The 19,139-nt window shown below is 41.4% G+C and overlaps 1 protein-coding gene across 2 annotated transcripts in view; it reads left to right on the forward strand.

The window, feature by feature from the left end:
* cep350 (centrosomal protein 350) overlaps positions 1–19,139 on the forward strand; it is a 32,762-nt gene that overhangs the window by 7,511 nt on the left and 6,112 nt on the right. Inside the window, exons 9-34 of one of the 2 annotated variants that reach the window (XM_063467952.1) lie at positions 249–368; positions 1,398–2,116; positions 2,256–2,374; positions 2,915–3,927; positions 4,072–4,225; positions 4,684–4,853; positions 5,014–5,200; positions 6,868–7,010; positions 7,093–7,256; positions 7,864–7,974; positions 8,131–8,271; positions 8,459–8,598; positions 9,408–9,512; positions 9,629–9,849; positions 10,031–10,248; positions 10,412–10,690; positions 10,800–10,949; positions 11,158–11,318; positions 12,743–12,865; positions 14,546–14,802; positions 14,947–15,122; positions 15,420–15,564; positions 16,088–16,248; positions 16,423–16,547; positions 16,629–16,690; positions 16,819–18,722. In XM_063467952.1, coding sequence (XP_063324022.1) covers positions 249–368; positions 1,398–2,116; positions 2,256–2,374; positions 2,915–3,927; positions 4,072–4,225; positions 4,684–4,853; positions 5,014–5,200; positions 6,868–7,010; positions 7,093–7,256; positions 7,864–7,974; positions 8,131–8,271; positions 8,459–8,598; positions 9,408–9,512; positions 9,629–9,849; positions 10,031–10,248; positions 10,412–10,690; positions 10,800–10,949; positions 11,158–11,318; positions 12,743–12,865; positions 14,546–14,802; positions 14,947–15,122; positions 15,420–15,564; positions 16,088–16,248; positions 16,423–16,547; positions 16,629–16,690; positions 16,819–18,722 — 7,268 coding nt within the window. The remainder of the gene's footprint in view (positions 1–248; positions 369–1,397; positions 2,117–2,255; positions 2,375–2,914; positions 3,928–4,071; positions 4,226–4,683; positions 4,854–5,013; positions 5,201–6,867; positions 7,011–7,092; positions 7,257–7,863; positions 7,975–8,130; positions 8,272–8,458; positions 8,599–9,407; positions 9,513–9,628; positions 9,850–10,030; positions 10,249–10,411; positions 10,691–10,799; positions 10,950–11,157; positions 11,319–12,742; positions 12,866–14,545; positions 14,803–14,946; positions 15,123–15,419; positions 15,565–16,087; positions 16,249–16,422; positions 16,548–16,628; positions 16,691–16,818; positions 18,723–19,139) is intronic. The other variant, XM_063467953.1, reaches the window with a different exon arrangement.

Here is a 19,139-nt window from a genome sequence, read left to right on the forward strand (position 1 = left end):
TTGAAAAATAGACTTAGAGCAACTGCCTACTTTTTAGCTTTTTTTTAATTGTTATAGTATTTGATTGAATAATCATTTAAATCCCAGTAAAGGAAAGTCACATTGCTGCTTGTCTTTCATTCTCTTAGCTGTGTGTCTATTCTGGTGGTGGATATATAGATGCTTATGTTTCATGAGGCCAAGAGCAACTATACTGAGTTGCTCTTCATCAGCACACAGTCTCACGTGTGAACTTTGTTACTTTGCAGCGATCAGCCCTGCATCATGGCGAGAGGGCCAGAAGCTGGTGAAGATGGTACTAGGTCCAGTTCCTAAGCTGCCCAGAGAGGAGGACAGTCCACATGCGGCTGACTTATTGAGCCGAACAGGTGAGCACAGCAACTTAAGCTCTTACCTAACAGTAAAGGAGTTACATTGAATAGCATAGAGATAGAAAAGATCATTAGAAGTCTATTAAACATTAAAGACTCACCCACAGCGTGTCAGTGTGACTCTACGCAGTTGCTTGTAGAATAACTGAAGTGTAAAATAGGTTGTACCCCAGATTCTTAACCCTCTCGCACCTCCTCATTTAAAAAAAAAAAAAAATCTACTGTTTTCAGTTTACTTAAATCTGCCTGTGTTAACTATGCCGCTTTAAGCCTTTTAACTCCTGAAATACATAGACATTTCTCGATGCTATTACCTGTGATAAAGTAGTTTGAAATTATTATAAGAAAATTCAAAGACATATAGTTTCATTTGTCTGGAACATCTGACAGCAATGCAGAAAACAGAGCCTGCCAAAGGATCATTAAATGAAGTCCATAGCTTCTGCTGCACACTTGCAGTACACTTACATAAAGCCACACCTCACTCTGTCTTTGCTAGCTGTGTCTGTACTGGCCACCACTGACCAGAAGGAATAGAAATTGACTGGCTTTTCTGGTTGGATGCACAAGACATGACCTGATTTCCAGAGGCTGACCCAAGTGCATGCAGCATGTACCATGGGGATAGCAGGGGAGTGTTAACAAAAAAAAGTCTGGATTAGATACGACATGGGAATCTTCGATTTGGCCCAGATTAGAGTTGCCATAGCAAGCCTTCCCCTAAGCCTCATTTATTATGCATATGCGTATGTCTGATGCTTCAGCTTAGGAATTTTTAATCAGCTGCAGTCACATGTTGGAGGATCTCTCTTTTTTTCAAGCTGAGATGAACCTGTTTTTATTGGTATTTATCATAAAATATTTCATTTTATTGGCATAAAAGCTCAAGTTGATATTACACTTATTATTAAACAGGAGTCTTTCTTGGTTGAAGTCATTTAACAACACACATTGTTTTAGTGTGTGTCATTGTTTACATTGTGAATGAATTACTGATATATCTGCTTTTCTGGTAATATTCACCAGATTCCCGCCACCGCTCAGATCTACGCTCAGAATCAAAGCGACGATCACGTCCAAACAGCACAGAGCGGCCGTGCAGTGGATTTCAGGGACAATCACAAAGCCACCTCACACCAACATCTATCCCTCAGGACAAGGTTGCAGGAGGATTAAGCTCAGACCTGTTGTCAGCAGACATCCAGGGAATACTGGATGACCTTCAGCTGGAGTGCAAAGCAGCTGAGAAGGACGAGAGGGCCCGAAAAAGGTCCCGGGGTAGCAGCAGTGGTAGGAGAGGGGGCTCAGGGTCACGAACAAGGACGCCCGTCTCTACTTGGGGAACTACTGCGGCAGCAAACAGCTCATCGAGAGTTTGTCACAGTGCCAGCCCCACTACACATCGTCCAGAAACTACCAACATAACTGACGCAAAGCACAAGAAAAGGCACTATGATGCAGATACAGTACGCCAGTACATTGCCCGGCAACAAGAAGAGAGAAAAAGGCGTCAGGCGGACGAGAAGAAGGCGATGAGGGAGGAATCGGAGAGGAGACACCAGAGACTGCAGGAGCTCTACAGGAAGCAAAGAGAGGTTGCTAGAACTGTGGCAATCCCCACTGAGACTCCTGTGGCCCCTGTACAAAAGCGACTACAAGAGACCTACAACAAACTGCTGATGGAGGAGGCCCAGCTGGGCGAAGGGGCCATGCAGACACTCCCTGCAGTTCCTTCTACTCAGCTGGTAAGTATAGTCACAGAAACATGGTAATGTCATTTATATAAACATGGAAACTGCATTGGATCAAAAAAACAAAGACATGATCACTTATGTAGTGGAAAAATAAAACGAAAATAAGTGTTGTTGATATAATCTTTTACAGAGACCGATGTACCAGCCCTCGGGAGAGTCGGACAAAGAGAACAAACGACTAGAGGCACCCCAGAGCCCATCAAGCAGTGATAGGTCTTTGAATGATCATCCACCACCTCCATTAACTAGGTACTTTCATGCTCATACCCAAGTACAAAACTGTGTTTACCCCTGTCACAAGTAACAAGCTCACTACATTCAACACAAATAGACAACAACAACAACCTGCCGGTGCATGCAGTCTTCTGTCTTCTTGAAATGATCTTTGTTTGATAACTAGAAAATCATCTGGCTTTTGAAAAAAATCCAGATGTTTGGTTTTATGAGCATCGCATGCAATAACCCGCGAGTGTTTTATTACAGGAACAAACAAAAATAGTGCACGATAAAGAACATCTGCTATAAGTGACTGGAAATAAATAGCCTCGTAGCCTGCTATCAGTTTTTTACCATCGATTACCACCAAAGTGCAGGATGATTGTTTGGAATGGCTGCATTTCCCTGCATTAAAAACATGAAGTGGAGCACTCTTTGAAACTAATTGTAAACCATAACTACTGTCTGTGGAAGTTTTGCCATTTGCTTACCTTACCTACCATGGGTTTTGCACTTAAATATGTTTAGTCTTCTTTTGTCTTCTTACATTTTAAATAAAGTTTTTTGTCACAGGGTTGATCTTGACCTTGGAGTTGCCCCTTTGCCTCATCAAGAACGTTTGTACCCACCTGCTAGACCTTTGACTGGACCCAGCAGCACTGCTCAAGGATCGGACGATGACCGTCTCTTCTCTCAACTCTTAAGAATAGAGGCAGAAGTGGCTGCTAGTAACAGCATGAAAACCCTGCGACCAGCCACAGCCCCTTCCGGCAGGTCCCGGTCCAAAATGTCCCGCATCGAAGCCATCAAGGCCACAGCTGCATCCCTCTCTAACCGCATAGAAAGTGAGGCACGGAAGCTTGCTGGGGAAGGCATCAACTACGGTAATGCAACATCACTGGATATGGATACTGTTTTAGTCCCTAGGCCCTCTGTTCTTGTCGATGGATGGGCAGGAACGGCAGCACGTGACACAGAAAAAGATAACATGGCTCTGAGGATCCAGAAGATTTTGACTACCACAAATTATAGTTCATACAATGGCACAGCTCTTCCAGGAGCAGGCAGTCTGCATTCCTTCAGGGAGCAGAAGTTGAAGAATGGTAAACAGACTTCTGTTGATGTAATCGATCCCATCTTTAACAGCTACACACAAGAAAGGGGGAAGCTAGTCAATGGCTTGGAGAAGGAAGCAAGAATGAATAAAATATCAGAAAGGAAACAAATCATGGACGAGGGGGAGAACAGGACAGATCTCCATGATTCGAGTGGTGGATCTATTAGTGAGGGTCCTCTTCTGAGTGAAGGGAGTTTTTCTGAGGATGAGCAAAGTCCTCCTCACCCCTCTAGATATAATTATGTACCTAGACCAGGAGATCGCCTGGAAGCGGCGGACTACTGTGCACGTCAAAGAAAGGATTACCAGCGACTGATGGAGTTCCAGCGGGAAGCAGAGAAATGCTCAGGCCTCAGCTTATCCTTTGCACAGCAGGACCGGGACAAAGCAGTTTGGGAAGAGCTGAACAAAGGAAGCCCTCTGAGTGTAATCAACATCTTCACTAAAAACCATCACAGCCACGTTAAAGGTGAGTTCACGTGTGAGTATGCATATAATAGCTTCCCATGATGCATTCAATATGAAAACCATAGTGGTCATATAAATGTATGCAAAACACTAGCGGTCGGTTTAGATAAGGTCGTGTGTGTTCTGTCTCCAACTTGTTCTTTAGTGAGTGATAGAAATGTGGAGAGGAATTCTCCCTCCGCCCATTCTGTGGCCTCTGGAAATGGACCTGGAGACGCAGCAGTCTATGAAGATGACTTTGTATCGTCACATAGCAGCAAAGCCAGTGGGCAAATAAAGAGAAGCTCCAATTCCCCCAGGTAACTGAAGACGTCTTCAAAGTCACCACTGGGTGGCATTCATGTCACATGGATGGTTTCTCCAGCCCTCTCAGATACAAACATTTGTCCTCCTTTTTAGAGTAAAGACCAACTTTCAGGATCACTTTTGTTTCCTTGCTTTATTTTTGTATGTGTCGTATCAAAGACCCTGAAACTGATTTAAAACTGGTCATCCGTGTGTCCTCACAAAGGTTTGACTTGATAAATAGAATCCTTATTATTGAAGTCATGTTATCCATATTTCCATGTATTATAGTAGAAGACAACATGTTACTGTTGTCATGTGTGAGGAAGTGGGGTGTTGTGTCTGATTGTATTGTGGGGTTTTTTATTCAACAAATGTATTTCTGTAAATTTTGAGTGAACAGAACTCAGAATGGAGATATGCTCTTGATAGAAGTCCAATACTCACGATTTCTTTCTGCACTCTTTGTTAGTGTGAATAATCACTTTGAAGAACTGATGAGGAGGTCACCTTATGAAAAAAGTACAGATTGCAGTCACTCCCACCATTCATCCTTTCAGTCATCCAATCACTCTCAGCATCTTTCCTCTGGTTCAACACCTGCTTCCTCGCCCCTCTCCAGGCACTCTGCCAGAAAAAGAGGTGAGTTTTTTGTTTTTTAATTTTTGTAATGATTATTTTCTGACATGACCAGGTTGTAAACTTTTTTTTAATTAATACATTTAAGCTTATTAACTGAATTTCAGTTAAACTGTCTTTGAAGTCATAAGTTGCAATAGAACAAAGCTTTGTCTCTTTGCAGGAACAGTATCAGATCAGAGTGACACCACTCTTGTAGAGGAGCAGAGGAGCTCTTGCTCTCCACCCTCGGAAGCACTATCGTCTGAATCCAGAAAGGGAGGCTCGGACAAAAACTCTTCCCATACCCAGGCCAAGAGTGTCCACTCTAATGACACACTAGGGGAAGCTTCAGGCCATTCTCACCAACAGTAAGCTTATTTCAGTGCTATAAAGGCTGCAAATATGTCACCGGATATGTTAATCAGCAGATTTTTCTGTTAAGATCATTTCTAAGATATCCAACTGAAGTATGTGCAGAACTGTTTGAGAGCAGGATGAATGGTGTGTACTGTTCATACAAATTTACGTTGCCCTCGCATTCAGTTATCTCTGGTATTTCCTTCCTCCCTGGTTTTTAGTAAGCTTTAATGCCACACTGCTTTTGTGTCGTGGGGGTTCTTCTGGCTTACAGTGACGTATCTATTTGCTGTCTGAAAGTGGTAGGTTATAGGTGTATTTATATATATTTTTCATTTAGGATCACAGCATGAATATATTTTTCTATTTCTGGATGCAGTCCGGCTTCATAAATTAAAACATTTAATTATTTATTTTTTTCCTGGATGCAGGGCAAGTATGAAGTAAAATTTACATTAACCTGGGAAGCCACACACCAGCTACACTGTTTGCTTCCCAGAGTATTTCCAAACTAACCTAAAATTCTCTTAAAAATGTGCACTCAAGAATAATTTGGATATTTTCTGAACTAGGCAACCTCAGTTGTTGCTGTTCCAACCACTCTGAAATTTCCACTTGGCATATACTGTTATTTATTAACCAAAAGTAAATGTATTTAAGCATGACTAATTACTAAACTACACTTAGAGGAGCCTCAGTTGAGGCTGCCAGTCTAAGCAGTCTTGTGGTTTGCTGTTCTCTTGAGGGCCTGAGGGTTTAAGCAGCCGCGTAGTGCCCAGCAACAGGACCGCACTGTAGTTCAACCCAAGACAGAAAACACTGCTTATTTTGTTTTGGAGGCCCACAGGGTTGTTGATCGGGTCATTCAGCTTCACCACCGCTTGGGCCTGCTCCCAGAGAGAAGGAAAGACTTTTTTTCCCTGCTAATCCCACTGTGCAGCAGTGATATTTGAGCCCCCTAATGGTACTCCAAAGCCCAGGTGGCAGATTCTTGGGATTCTGCACGGTCTGTGTGTCTTCCACAATAAAGGAAGAAACTTGTGAGAGAATTATAAACTTTTTTATTATTAATAATGCACTTTTCTTTTTTTTTCTTTAACTCTGTAAGACAAAAACAGTTAAAAATGTTCTTAAGGGAAGTCACCCTCTGTAGTATTTTGACTTTTGACAAGATGCTTTCATGCTATTGTGCAGATTTTGATCAAAGAAAAAAATGCCACTGTCTGCTTTTTTTTTTTTTTTTTTTTTGGTGCAGATTTAGAAAGTATTATTATTTTTTTAGACGCTCCTTCTTTCTGAAAAAACTATTCATAATTGATAACTCTGACCTCTCACAGCAGCGCTTTTTCTTTCTCACTTTCTAACCTTTGCAGGACCCAGGCTGTCTCGCTCTTTATCATTTTGCCATTCTGCTCCTGTTCTTCAGAATAGGCAACCATTTCTGTAAAACATGCTCTAGTGAATATTTGAAACTCTTATTTAAATATTTATACAATCTTGTATATGTAATGCCAGTTTCATAATGTCAGTTTTGCAACAATTTGTGAAATATAACATGCTTTTCACACTTCCTATTTTCACTTCACTTCTGTATCAAATAATGTATTAAAACATGTTGCTAACTATTACATTTACAAACCCCATATACTGATGATGTTTCATCGCTTTGTTATTGCAGGTCCAGATTGGTTTCCTCTACTAGTTCTCCAATCCCCCGGTCTCCTCCAACAGTAGAATCTCCCAATGAGCTTTTGAGAAATGCATCCAACCAGAACACAGGCACTTTAGCTCCTGGTGGTAGAGCAGAGACCAAGTCCACTGGTAAAAATAAAGTTCTTTTGCTTATTTATTTTATCTATTTTTATTTATGTCTAACTCCCTTCGTCTCATTCCTTTCTCCCAGGTGAACTACAGTATTCACCTGGTGTCCTGCAGCAGCGTATGGCAGCAGAACTCCATTATTTGGACTCAATTGAGGAGTCATTCAGACAGTTGGGGGATGTGGAAAGGTTAATGGGTGTGTCCATGGCACAGCAGGAGAGTGCATCGTTGGCCCAAATGCTCAAGGTAAAGCAGGAGATGTTTCCTATGAAATACTAATGTGATGATATATATTCAGATCAATTCAAATTTATTTATACAGCATCAAATCACAACAACAGTCGCCTCAAGGTGCTTTTAATTGTAAGGTAGACCCTACAATAATACATAAAGAAAGAAAAAAACCAACAATCAAATGACCCCTGTGAGCAAGCACTTTGGCAACAGCGGGAAGGAAAAACTCCCTTTAACAGGAAGAAACCTCCAGCAGAACCAGGCTCAGGGAGGGGCGGGGCCATCTGCTGCGACCGGTTGGGGTGAGAGAAGGAAGACAGGATAAAGACATGCTGTGGAAGAGAGCCGGCAATATATATTAGCTGTGACATTAATCTTTACCTATCAGAAGTTTCAAAGGATTACAAATTACTTAGTTTCTATAATCTTTCTGACTCATGAAATATGATTTGATGTTTTGAACACAGGTCAGTATTTAAATATCTTTTTCTTTAAGTTTTCTTTTTATTTCTAAATGTTGTATTAGTTGCAACACCAGCTGTGGTGAAAACAAGAATATTACCTGCTGTTTTACTGTATTACACTTTATTGACCTACTCTGTGAACTTTGACCCTGCAGGCCAAGCAGCAGCGCCATGAACGTGAGCTCTATGAGCTGAAGATCAAGGCCGAACGAGAAGCTCTTGAGACAAAATTACAGCTGGAAGAAAACAGGCAGAGAGTGGCCCGGGTACTGCACACAATCCGCTCACAAGAACCAACAAAATGTTTATGTATCTGTGGATAATAGATTCAACTTTTGCTTTATAACCTTTTCATTTCCGACATATGAGTGCTTTGCTTTTCTGTTTGTGTAATGTATATGTATGTATATGATTTTGTCCAGGCTCATATAGAACTGCAGGAAACCTTGGCAGCATCTCAAAAAGTGACTTTGGGAGGCCTCCAGGAATCAACTACTAAGATGATGACTCAACAGGCCGAGGCAGCGCAGTACACAGCCGATGCTGCCCGACACATCAAAGAGGTTAGCAATCAGTTCCCTCCTCCCTGCCTGGAAAAAGCCTGTGTCCTAATTGTACAGCAAAAGTTGATTGATTGTTGACTAACAGTAAAGGAAAAAAATAAGTGGAAGAAGAGAAAAAGCATAACATCCAGCCTAAGAGTGACGAGCTCATACATTTTGATCGCCTTATTGTGTTTTACTTCATCAGATGACAGAACTAGTCCGGTCGCAGATGTCAGGATCTGTGGTTGTCCCTCCTGTTGCCACTGATTCCTCCACAGTGGAGCAAAGAAAAGAAAATGACACTTACTCGACGGAGCATCGACAGGATAACGTAGACTCTGACAGGTACACTCCAAACGATCACACTCACTTTCCTGTCAGTTTCTGATTTTTATATCCTTCGTTACAGCGATGGGCACGCAAAGCAAAAATGCTTTTGCAGGGAACCGCTTGACGAATTGAAGATTACCCTTCACCTCATGTTATCACATGAGGTGTTGGCCTTTATCTATTTTACAGATCAAGTTCAGAGTACCCCAAGCTTAAGTGTTCATTAAGGTGTTTGTCACATAGATATAAAATAAGCTCAGACATTAAGCTGGTGTCAAACACAAGGTGCTTAGTTTATGTAAAAATGTAGTTTGTTGTTGTTATGGTTTACGTGATGAAAATGGTTTTATTTGTGTATGTTCATGTGTTAGACTTGTACATAGTTAAACATGTATGGATCAAATAATGTCGAATTCTGGATATGGATTTGTAAGCAATGAAATTTAAAATAAGGGGGTAGAACAGGAAAAGTATAAACTTCATCCTACTCCTTATCGAGCACACACATTCTATAGACATGGATATATACATGAAAACTTTGAAAATCTTTTTTCTCTTGTTATTTCAGTTATATTTTTATGTTCCAAATAAAAATTCTATCTATCTACATGACTCTGCAAAGCTGTGGCAGACTTTTGACATGCTAGCCGTAACTGGTGGAGTTTTCACTATTGGACACACCTTTGAACTGTTCAGATATTCACAGCCAAGCCTATCTCTAATAATGTTAAACAACTAGTTGGACATGCATTAGGGTTAACAACCCAAGTGTTGTCAACCCTTTTACCTCGAAGGCCTAAATTTAAAATCTTGTTCTCTTACAGCTTTCAGAGTGAACCATCAAACAGAAGGACCAGGTCAGAGGAGCCGCTGTCTTCACTGAGCGCGAGTCATTCTGACTCACTATCATTCAGGAAACCGGATCTCAGGTACCAGTCAGTCTCTTTATGCAGTGCCATGTCTGCAGGTTTTTCTTTTTTCATTATATTTGAGGAATACGAATTTAAACAAACCCACTCAATATGCCTTTTTTCCCTTCGCTCAGTGGATCTGCCTTAAGCAGCCAACACAGCCCATCACATCACTTATCAAACCATGAGAAGCAGATGAAAAAAGAGGCCATAGAGGGGAAATGGAGGAATAGTGGACTCGAGAAAAGGCCAAAACAGGAAGCAGCCAGCAGCTCCATAGAAGAGGAAGTTCTAGCAGCAGCAGCAAATGACTCCATCTGCAGTGACAGTATTCCATCTGTACTGGATGAAAAAGGTAAAAGTTAAAAACTCGAAATGCATTTAAATTTTTTCTTTTCCCCGTGTCAACAGTCAGATGTTGATATCATCACTGTTAGAGGAAAATATAAAAACATGATGCCCACCTTTGATCTTTATCTAAAAAAACCCAAAACTTCACCCCTAGTGTTTTTTTTTTTTGGTCTCTGCCCCTTCAGGAGACAGTACATCAGTGGCCACAGAGTACTCGCTCAAGTTTGACGAGTCCATGACAGAAGACGAGATAGAAGAGCGTTCCTTCCGCTCTCTTCTGCCATCGGAGGCACATCGCCGGGGAACTATGGAGAAAAAATCCCGCCACCATGAGGAGTCAGAGGATGATGGAGCCAATCACAGCACATTGGTTTCAGGACCAGGGCTGCACAATTCTTTTAAGGTGAGAGTCCGAACACTGGCCAGCACAATCAGTTGATGCAGCTATATAACTGAAATCATTTTTTACTTGTTCTTTATCTGTTCTTTACTGAACTTATGGTTTCTCTTCCTTCTTTGTCCCTTCTTAAATCTCACTGTCTTCTCATTTTCACGTTCTCCTGCAGTCACAGGACTCAAACATAGCCTTCTCTGGTGGACAGGACAGCTTTTCCCAGTTCACCATGGACATGGTTCGCCAGTACATGAAAGATGAGGAAGTAAGACTGCAGCACCAGAGCTCTCTGCTGCGTCTTCGCCAGAAAGCACTCAAGGAGAAGACCAGAACAGAGCTGGCCTGGCTAGAGCACCTGAAAAAGAAGCTGAGAGATAAGGGAGAGGATGATAAAATGCCACCAATCAGGAAGAAGCAGAGAGGCCTTCTCTTAAAGCTACAGCAGGAGCAGGTACTGGGGATGGCAAAAGCACAGTTATATTGAGGGAGCTTCACTGAATGCTGTGATGTTAACTTTTGCTACTAAGCAGTGTTCTCTCTCACTGTGCTCATTTTCTCAGGCTGAGATCAGGCGACTTCAGGAGGCCAACAAAGCTGCGAGGAAGGAAAGGCAGCTGTTGCTGAAACAGCAGGAGGAGATTGAACGGATGAGAAACTCAACACTCAGGCTGAAGGAACGTCTCAAGTGTGCTGGGATTGAAGCGCCTCCTGTAAGTAGCTCAGTCATTTATCAGCTCCTGTAGAAGAACCAGCGAATTAAGGCGATTTCAGTTCAGTTCATGGTTTGTTCGTGACAGGTAGTCTTGAATAAATACAGGAAGAAAGCGTACATTTAACCAGACATGTTGGTGTGCTCATTTCTTTTCTTTTTTCCCTTATTAATTCTCAATCTTTCTGCGTATGTCGATCATCCTCTAGGAGACCCCGGTGTCAGAAACCCCAGGGTCTGAGCCAGCTTCCCCAGATATGAGGCATGCTGATGATAACCGCAGCCCCTCTCCCTCACTCTCTGTCTCTGGAAGTGAGACTAGCAGCATCATGCAGAAGCTCAAGAAGATGCGCTCTCACATGGATGAAAAGTAAGGACTTTAATTTAATCTTCATGGATTAACTGGGCTTGGCTGTCTCCTTATTGACAAGCCTCCCACTGAATGATAAGACTTCATGTATTCATTTATGTTTCAACTTAACTTTAGTTTTACTTTGATTAAAATCTGAATTGCTTTTAGTATGTGGCTGTAAAGACATCCCTCCATTAGTGCTATATTCTTGGATAGCATAGCTTCATTAAAAAGAAAAGGTATCGTAGTTTATAAATGTCCTCTTTTTAATTCTAGTTTGACAGGATACAAAGCATAGATGTACATTTACTGTGGGAGACCTTATCTAGCACTAATTGAAACAGTGTGGCATCTTTCTCTTGCTGCTCAGCGTGCTTCTCTTGCTGTTTTAAAGTGCTGTGGATTTGAAAATAAGCATGCTCTCTTTAGCTTAGACGAGCAGCCACACACTCCCTTAGTACATCTTTGAGTTTCGATTTATATAAGCTACTTTGTAAAAAGCTCTCCTACTGATATGTTTGAAAGAAAGAAAGAACATCAGACAATAATCAAACACCCTAAATATTTACAGTACCATTTAACCTTAGCACTGCAGCATTCAGTTATATGTATGCCGTGTATTCCATGAAGTTTATTACACCCAATGACTCTCATATTGGCCATGGGCTTGCAGTAGCTGTAGGTCACCTAAAGCTTTAAACTTGGTCACCAGCTTTGGTCAGCTGACTGCAGAGCCTTTCAAATCTAGATGGTACAAACAAGTGTGACTTGTTCTGGGATTTATAATTTGCGTATAAGTGACAGACCAGCCTTCCATTACCCCTTTTCAGTAATTTTTAGGGCTTCAATTCTTCAAATAAATGCTTACAACAAAAAATATCTGAGCGGTTTTACTGTGGTTTTGTTGTATAGTGTTATAGGCTTCAGGCAGGTAATATAGAATAATATAATCGGATCATTTAGACGACCTTTTCCCTGTTGTTCTCCAAATCTGCTGTTTTGTTAACAATGGCAAAAGCAATTGCACCTTTACAGCCCAAAAATACCCAGTAACAACTTCACCTAACGGTGTTAACCAGCACTAATTTGTTTGACTGTCATAGTTACAGATTAGTTTGCCATAACTGCCTCAGTAAGCAGGTTAGCCAGTAATGACATCCTGACAAACCCCCAAGGTTACCTTAACACACACACTGAGTCAAATGTTGATAAAAGGATTGTTACATGAGAAGAAGTGCTTTAAACGTAACAGCTTGACACCTCGGGTGCAATAAAACTACATTTTCTCATATCACTCTCTCCCTTTCTCTCTGCTTGTCTCTTTCCTCTGCGTCTTGTTCTGTTTTCTTTACATTACGTACGTGTGTCTGCGTGTGCGCTGTAAATGTATCCTCATTTGTGTGGCTCTTTTGACTTTGTCTGTGCGTGCTTGTGTGTTGTAGACACTGTTCTCCTGTCCACTACTTCTTCTCTGTGTTCACGGCCCATCACTGGGCCTCCCTCAGTGTCTGTCTTCCCAACCTTCACCCTAAATTCAGGCTCTTTATCTACAACCAGTTGGTCAGGTACTGTACAGTGTTCTCTACCTATGCACCTAGCCCTGCCCTGCCCTGCCCTGCCTCAACTCCACCCCCACCCCATGGAACATGCTTGTGTTTGTCCACTGGCACTGGGACCTTGGTGGGGTGGGATGGTGAGTGATGTGTGCTGATATGTCTGAGGTTCTTTGTTGGGATATTTCAAGGTTTGTAACTTTCAGGATGGGGTTTTTTGTGGGGGCAAAGTTTGGATGAAAGCTTAAAGTGCCCAAGGAAAGCTGCTTTACTGAAATAAGCTAACCTTAAACATGTTTTTTTCTAGTCCTTGATATTTGTGGCATCAGCAAGACAAAAAAATTCAGTGTTACCAGAGAAGGTATTAAAGCACACTGGTCGAGTGTAAAACAATAAACACGAGGGAAAATTGGGAAATAGAAACCTTTTGATTTGCGATGGTCAAAGGTTATGTTATTTAGTAGGAGCCTTCCTTGCTGGATGGGAATCTCAGACTTAAAACTGGGATTTCACTAATTTGTGTCATGTTTAATTTACAACTCTTTCCCTCCCTCCTTCTTGCCTCTTGGAATGAATTAGCGAAATTTGCAGTGGAAATTATTCTTTACATTGTGGCTTCTAGCTGAGAGCTGCAGCCTAGTTATCAAAATAAAACGTTTAGAAATGAAACCGCACAGTGACATTGAAGTAAAGGAGTTTTCAGAGAAAAGACCAGAGATGGAGTGGTTTATCTCTTTAATGAGCCCAGTAAATCTTAACTAGCGCTTTTATTATGTAACTGTTGCATAGGATGGGATAATAAGTACAGATGGTCATTGGCTCTAATAGAGTTTGGGAAAGCACTAAAGAATCTCCCCAGTCTCGGTCTTTAGTATCTGGGCTGTCATCAGTATAAATTAGGTCAAGAGAAAGGCTTCTAAATTAGATCAAGGCTAAATAATACTGCACTGTAATGGCACCCATAGCTGTGGGAGACCATATTACAAAACAGCTATACCTGACTGCACTTTATTTTGAAAGATATTTGTATGTGTTAGTGTCCCTGATATACATTGAATTGAAGAATTAAACAGTCTTCTTGCTTTGCGAGACAACAAAACTATTCTTTGAGTTGTTATTCTGATATATAAGGAGGTGCAGTAATTGCAGACAGGCACATAAAGGAACACTCGGAGACTGAAGAGTCTGTTCTTAGGACTTAAAAAATCATATTTAAACTGCTTAATGTGTTTGAGGTGTGTGTGTGTGTGAGACTATGCTTATTGTTCCCTGGGTTTGAATCTGATGCATGAATCTGACATCTTTACTATTATTTTCCTTCTCCTCTTTTCTCCTAAGTGACATTTCATCACTTATTGTATATAATGGGTACTTGTACATATCTGTATTTGGATGATTATTCTGGGCATGTGTGGGATGTGTGTTTTAATTCTGTGTGCGCTGGACAAAAGTTTGAGTTGAGTTTGCAGTAATAACTGAATGTCAAGGTGATTCTGGGTTTGCTTGCTTCTGCCAGGTCATATTTAACCTTTTCTAATGCTCAGTGTATTTGTACTGCTTCTCTTCAACTCTCTTTCTTCATCTTCCTCCTCTCTGCCATCCTCATCTCTTTTTTTTTTTTTTAACCGTTCTTCCACTTTCTCTTCATCACTTTATTCTTTCCCATTTCTTCCTTTCCATCCACCTCTGTAGGTTCCTGACCAAACGAGAACAACAGCTGATGCAAAGACGTCACCACGCTGAAGAGCTGCTACAGTGGAAGCAGCAACTGGACAAGGAGGAGGCAGAGGTCCGTAGGATGGAGAAAGAGGCCCTGGCTGCATGGGACCAGAAAACACTTCGGGACAATCATCTTGACGTGTCAGAGGGACAGGAAAAGGACATCTCTGATATAAGCTCCCACCTCAGTCACCGCCGCAGCTCAGAGCCCAGAACTGACAGCGAGAAAGGTGAAGCTGACGAATTTTCTTATTTTCAAGTGTAGAACATGGTTTAACCGGAAAATAACAACATAATGGAATTTAAAACATTCACAGTGTGGTGTGGGAGTAAGAGTAAAATACATAACAATGTTGATTTGTTTCATTTTTCAGAGGATGTTAGCGAGGGCGACTGTTCGTCAGTGACACCTGAGTCCAGTATACACACGGAGGGACCGGCTCCGCCTGCCTCAGTCTCTGAAATAACTTTGGCCTCTGTCCAGGGCAGCCCTGCAAATTACACCCAGGACTTCACTTCAGCATCACAGTCACCTACAAGTCAACTGCGTGTAATGGATTTTGTATTTTTAACTTTTTGTATTTTATTGTTTCAACTAATTGCTTTGATACTCACTGTAGTTTTTTGGGTTTTACCTGTTTCAAAATGAACACACATCTTTGTACAGGAGAAAGAATCTTATAGCTGCATTTTTTCCTCTGCTGTACTTCTTGAGGATTAGGAAAAGGGTTCACTAAGCCTTACTTAATTTACTGTGACTGTAAAATATTAATGTAAGCATACCATCTGTTGACTGTGATGTCATGTGTCATGTCCTGAAGTAGTGTTCCTCTGTCTTCCCATCTAGTCTAATGCTCCTGAAGGCAACCACAGCCCTGCTGCATCTCCTTCAGAGGGCAGCAGTAAAACAAAGATGCAGCTCCGCTCCACCTCCCGGACACTTATCCGCCCCTGCACTCAGCCCACCGACCCTCCAATGGCCACACAGTCTGGTGAGTTACTAGTGTGCAAAACCCACGCTGAGATTATAACGCTTTTGGAGTGTGAAATTCTTCCCGACAGTTTTTAGAGACGAAAGGATGGGTAAAGCAGACAGCTGACATAATGCAGCTATATTGCTGGCGCTGTGTAGGCAGGAAGAATGTGATGATGCCAGAAATGCATTATGCAACCACTTCCCTGCTCCCTAACAAGCTTAACTGTGTGATAGGAGACGGGAACTCTTTGCATTGCACTTTATCGTACCAGTGCAAACTGTTGTGCTGGCCTCGTGTTGTGGCTGAGTGTGCTTTATTCATTTCCAGGTCACTTTTTAAATGTTTTCAATACTCTTTTTGTTCAGTGTGTTTATGGAAATGAACTTCACACATTCCTGGTAAAGAAAATGTACAGTAATCCCCGAAGAAATGTGTTAGTGTTTGAGTGGGCTAAAGGTTGGATTACCCATTGCTAATCAGAGGTCTGGCACCATTTTCACATTGTAGTTGTGATTTGTCATGTACATTTTTTCTTTAGAAACCATTTCAGACCAGAGTGACATAGAGAGCCGTATCAAGGCGCTCAAGGAAGAACTCAAAAAACGTAAGCTAATGGCCTACCAGCTAAAGAAGGAGCAGAAGAAGCGACATAAGGAGCGGCTGAAGGCAGAGGAGGCGAGTCTATTGAAACAGCTGGAGGTAAACATGATGTGTAAACTACATTTAAACATCCAGTTAGATTTGAATAATTTTTTTCTTCTATGGACGTTTACTTGTGCGTGTATGAGAAAGAGATGAGGTTTTTTTTTAATAACAGATTCTCATTCTTATCTCTGCTATCATTCTTGTGTTTTTAATTTTTTAATTTTACAGAACTATAACAACTTCATTGAGAAAACTAAGGCAGACCTTAACAAAGAGCCAGACTCAACACTTGATACCAACTCCCAGATCAACGAGTCCAACTCTGTTTTAGAGCATCTTCCATCTTCACACAGGTACAGAGAATAATAATGATATTTTTCTACATAATTTTCAAATGAATGATGTGCAGTTAAAAATAAATGCTTGTTTCTCAGGTCTGAACTCATCAAAATCTCAGAGTCTGAAAGGACACAAACTGATGCATCATTAGATCATCGTGAGTGTTTTAAAGTCATCATAATAAATACTTTATTATAATAAATAGATTACGTGGAGTGTTTATTCAAAATGTGTTTTCACAAATATTTTCCAGTAATAATGCGGCTCTCCCCACTCTTATGACAGATGCCTTTCCTAAGCCACATCTAAGTAGATCCACTTCAGTGCCTGGAGACGTGTCTGTTGAGGTGCCTCAAAGAGTCACTCCGGGTGTGGCAATATCCGGCAGCCCAGAAAGTCCAACCTCAGGACAGAGGAATCATCAGTCTACAGAAGATCTTATTAGGCAGCACTCCACAGAAGACAAGTCAGAATATGCAGATGAGAATATTGTGTCTGATTATAGATCTGATATTCAGGAAGAGCTGGAGGTGGAAATAAGCTCCAGAGTTGAGGATGAACAAACTCAGCATCTTCTAAAACTGGAAAATGAAGACAGACTTGACTGTCAGGAGAGGTTGCCTACATCTAAATGTGTTTCCTCTTCTGTGGATGAAGAACAACAACATTCATCAACTGTTGGCCTTGAACAGGGAAATCAGATGAAGCAGAGTGAAGTATCTGATGTAGAGGAACCTTTACAGCCACACGTTATTGCCTCTAGTCAGCCACATTCAGCGGTAGCGGACCTCAAAACCTCACCGCATCAAAACTACAGCTCTGCATCTGTTGACCAGTCCCAATCCCCAGACTCAGATGCTTTTGGTTCAATGAAGGAGGCTTCCATAAAAGATACTGAGGCTTCTCCAGTAGCAGATGGTTATCACGATGACTTTGAGTCATCAGTGGATTCTTCATCCAAGGAAGAACATCATAGTTCCAAGGCTGAGTCTCAAACCTCCCACGTTTCCTCCCATGAAATCAAGGGTTCAAGAAAAGACGCATCTAGCAGGGGCCTGGCATTTGACAGCCCAGATGAAATTGTAGAGGAAGAAATAGCTGAAGATCTGAGTCACCATTCTGGCATCAGTGTGCCTAGCCATAAATCTGTAAGACTGCTGGATCTCAATAAGCAGGCAGTAGATTTTAAACGGGACAATGAGAGCTTTAATTCCAGACACTCACCAACCATCTATTCTCTGCAGGTCCCCCTCTCTCCTGTTATAGATGAAATGCCGGATTTTTACATTGGAGACCGAGTTCTTGTTGGTGGTGTTCAGCCCGGCACTTTGCGATTCAAAGGTCCAACCAGCTTCGCCAATGGTTTCTGGGCAGGTGTTGAGCTGGACAAGTCTGAAGGGAGCAACAATGGCACTTACGATGGAGTAGTATACTTTGAGTGTGACGAGCGCCATGGTATATTCGCTCCACCAGACAAAATCACACACCTCCCGGACAAGTTTGAGCTCTACACCGATACCACAGAAGATGAGGACTCATTCTTTGATGACTTGTCAGATAAAGGTAGAAATGAACCTAAAACAAAGGAAGACAATTTCCAAATGCAAGAAAATCTCAACAGGGAAAATGAACAGACCTCTCACAAGGAGACTGGGTCAAATGATAAGAAGGAAACTGATGGCTCTGTTCTCAAGAGCCAGGATCCACATTGCGACAGGCCCCACCTCAATTCACAACATCACAAAGAATCTAAACATCAATTTTCTGATGAGAACATTAAGGACATGATGTTGAATTTTGAAGATGCATCGCACACTCTCATCATCTCTGACTTGGATAAAACAGGTCAGGTGATGGAGAGTAAAAAGGAGATTACAGCCCTTGTTGAAAAAGAAGACATAGAGTCACATGATGATAAGAGGAAAGAAAAGGGCAAGGATTTGCTGGACACAGTTGCAGACAGGCTTGTCAACAACTTTGTGAAAGACGCTCTTAAACAGTGTGCTGAAATTAAAAGGGCGAAAGAGCAGAAGATTGAAGCTGCCAACCAGATGAATGGAGACCTGTTTGGTGAAAATGCTGAAGAAGAAGAAAAATGGAAATCTACAGTGGATCAAAAAGATGATCTACCCTTCTTTCTCCCAGTTGAAAAGGAGGAACTGTCCTCTCCAGAACTGTGTAACCGACCAGTGAGTCTATTTCTAACAGTTTAATAGCAGATTATTTAATTTCTGCTTCTTTGTTTTTTAATGAGTTCTGGATAAAAATAATAATAAGATCAAAGCAGTCAGCTAAACTGTAATAAGGTACCACTGGCAGTGATGACATCAAGATAGTGACTTGTTTATTTGAGCCTGTTCTCTGGATTTGTTCAGCCAAAGTCCAACTTTATATTGACAGACTTCATTGAATTTGGTGGTCTGTGCTGAAAGCCTTTGTGTCTGAAATATTTGTAAGGAAAATTGACACTAAAATGCAAAACCGAAACTTATTGTAGGCCTCGTGGTGTGATGTTGCAATTAGATGTTAATATTTATGCAAATCTAGAATTGAATGTAAGCATGATGTTGATGTTGTCCTTCTTTTATTTTTACTTTTTCAACACA

Source organism: Pelmatolapia mariae, linkage group LG23, assembly GCF_036321145.2.
Source record: "Pelmatolapia mariae isolate MD_Pm_ZW linkage group LG23, Pm_UMD_F_2, whole genome shotgun sequence".
Taxonomy (NCBI): domain Eukaryota; kingdom Metazoa; phylum Chordata; class Actinopteri; order Cichliformes; family Cichlidae; genus Pelmatolapia; species Pelmatolapia mariae.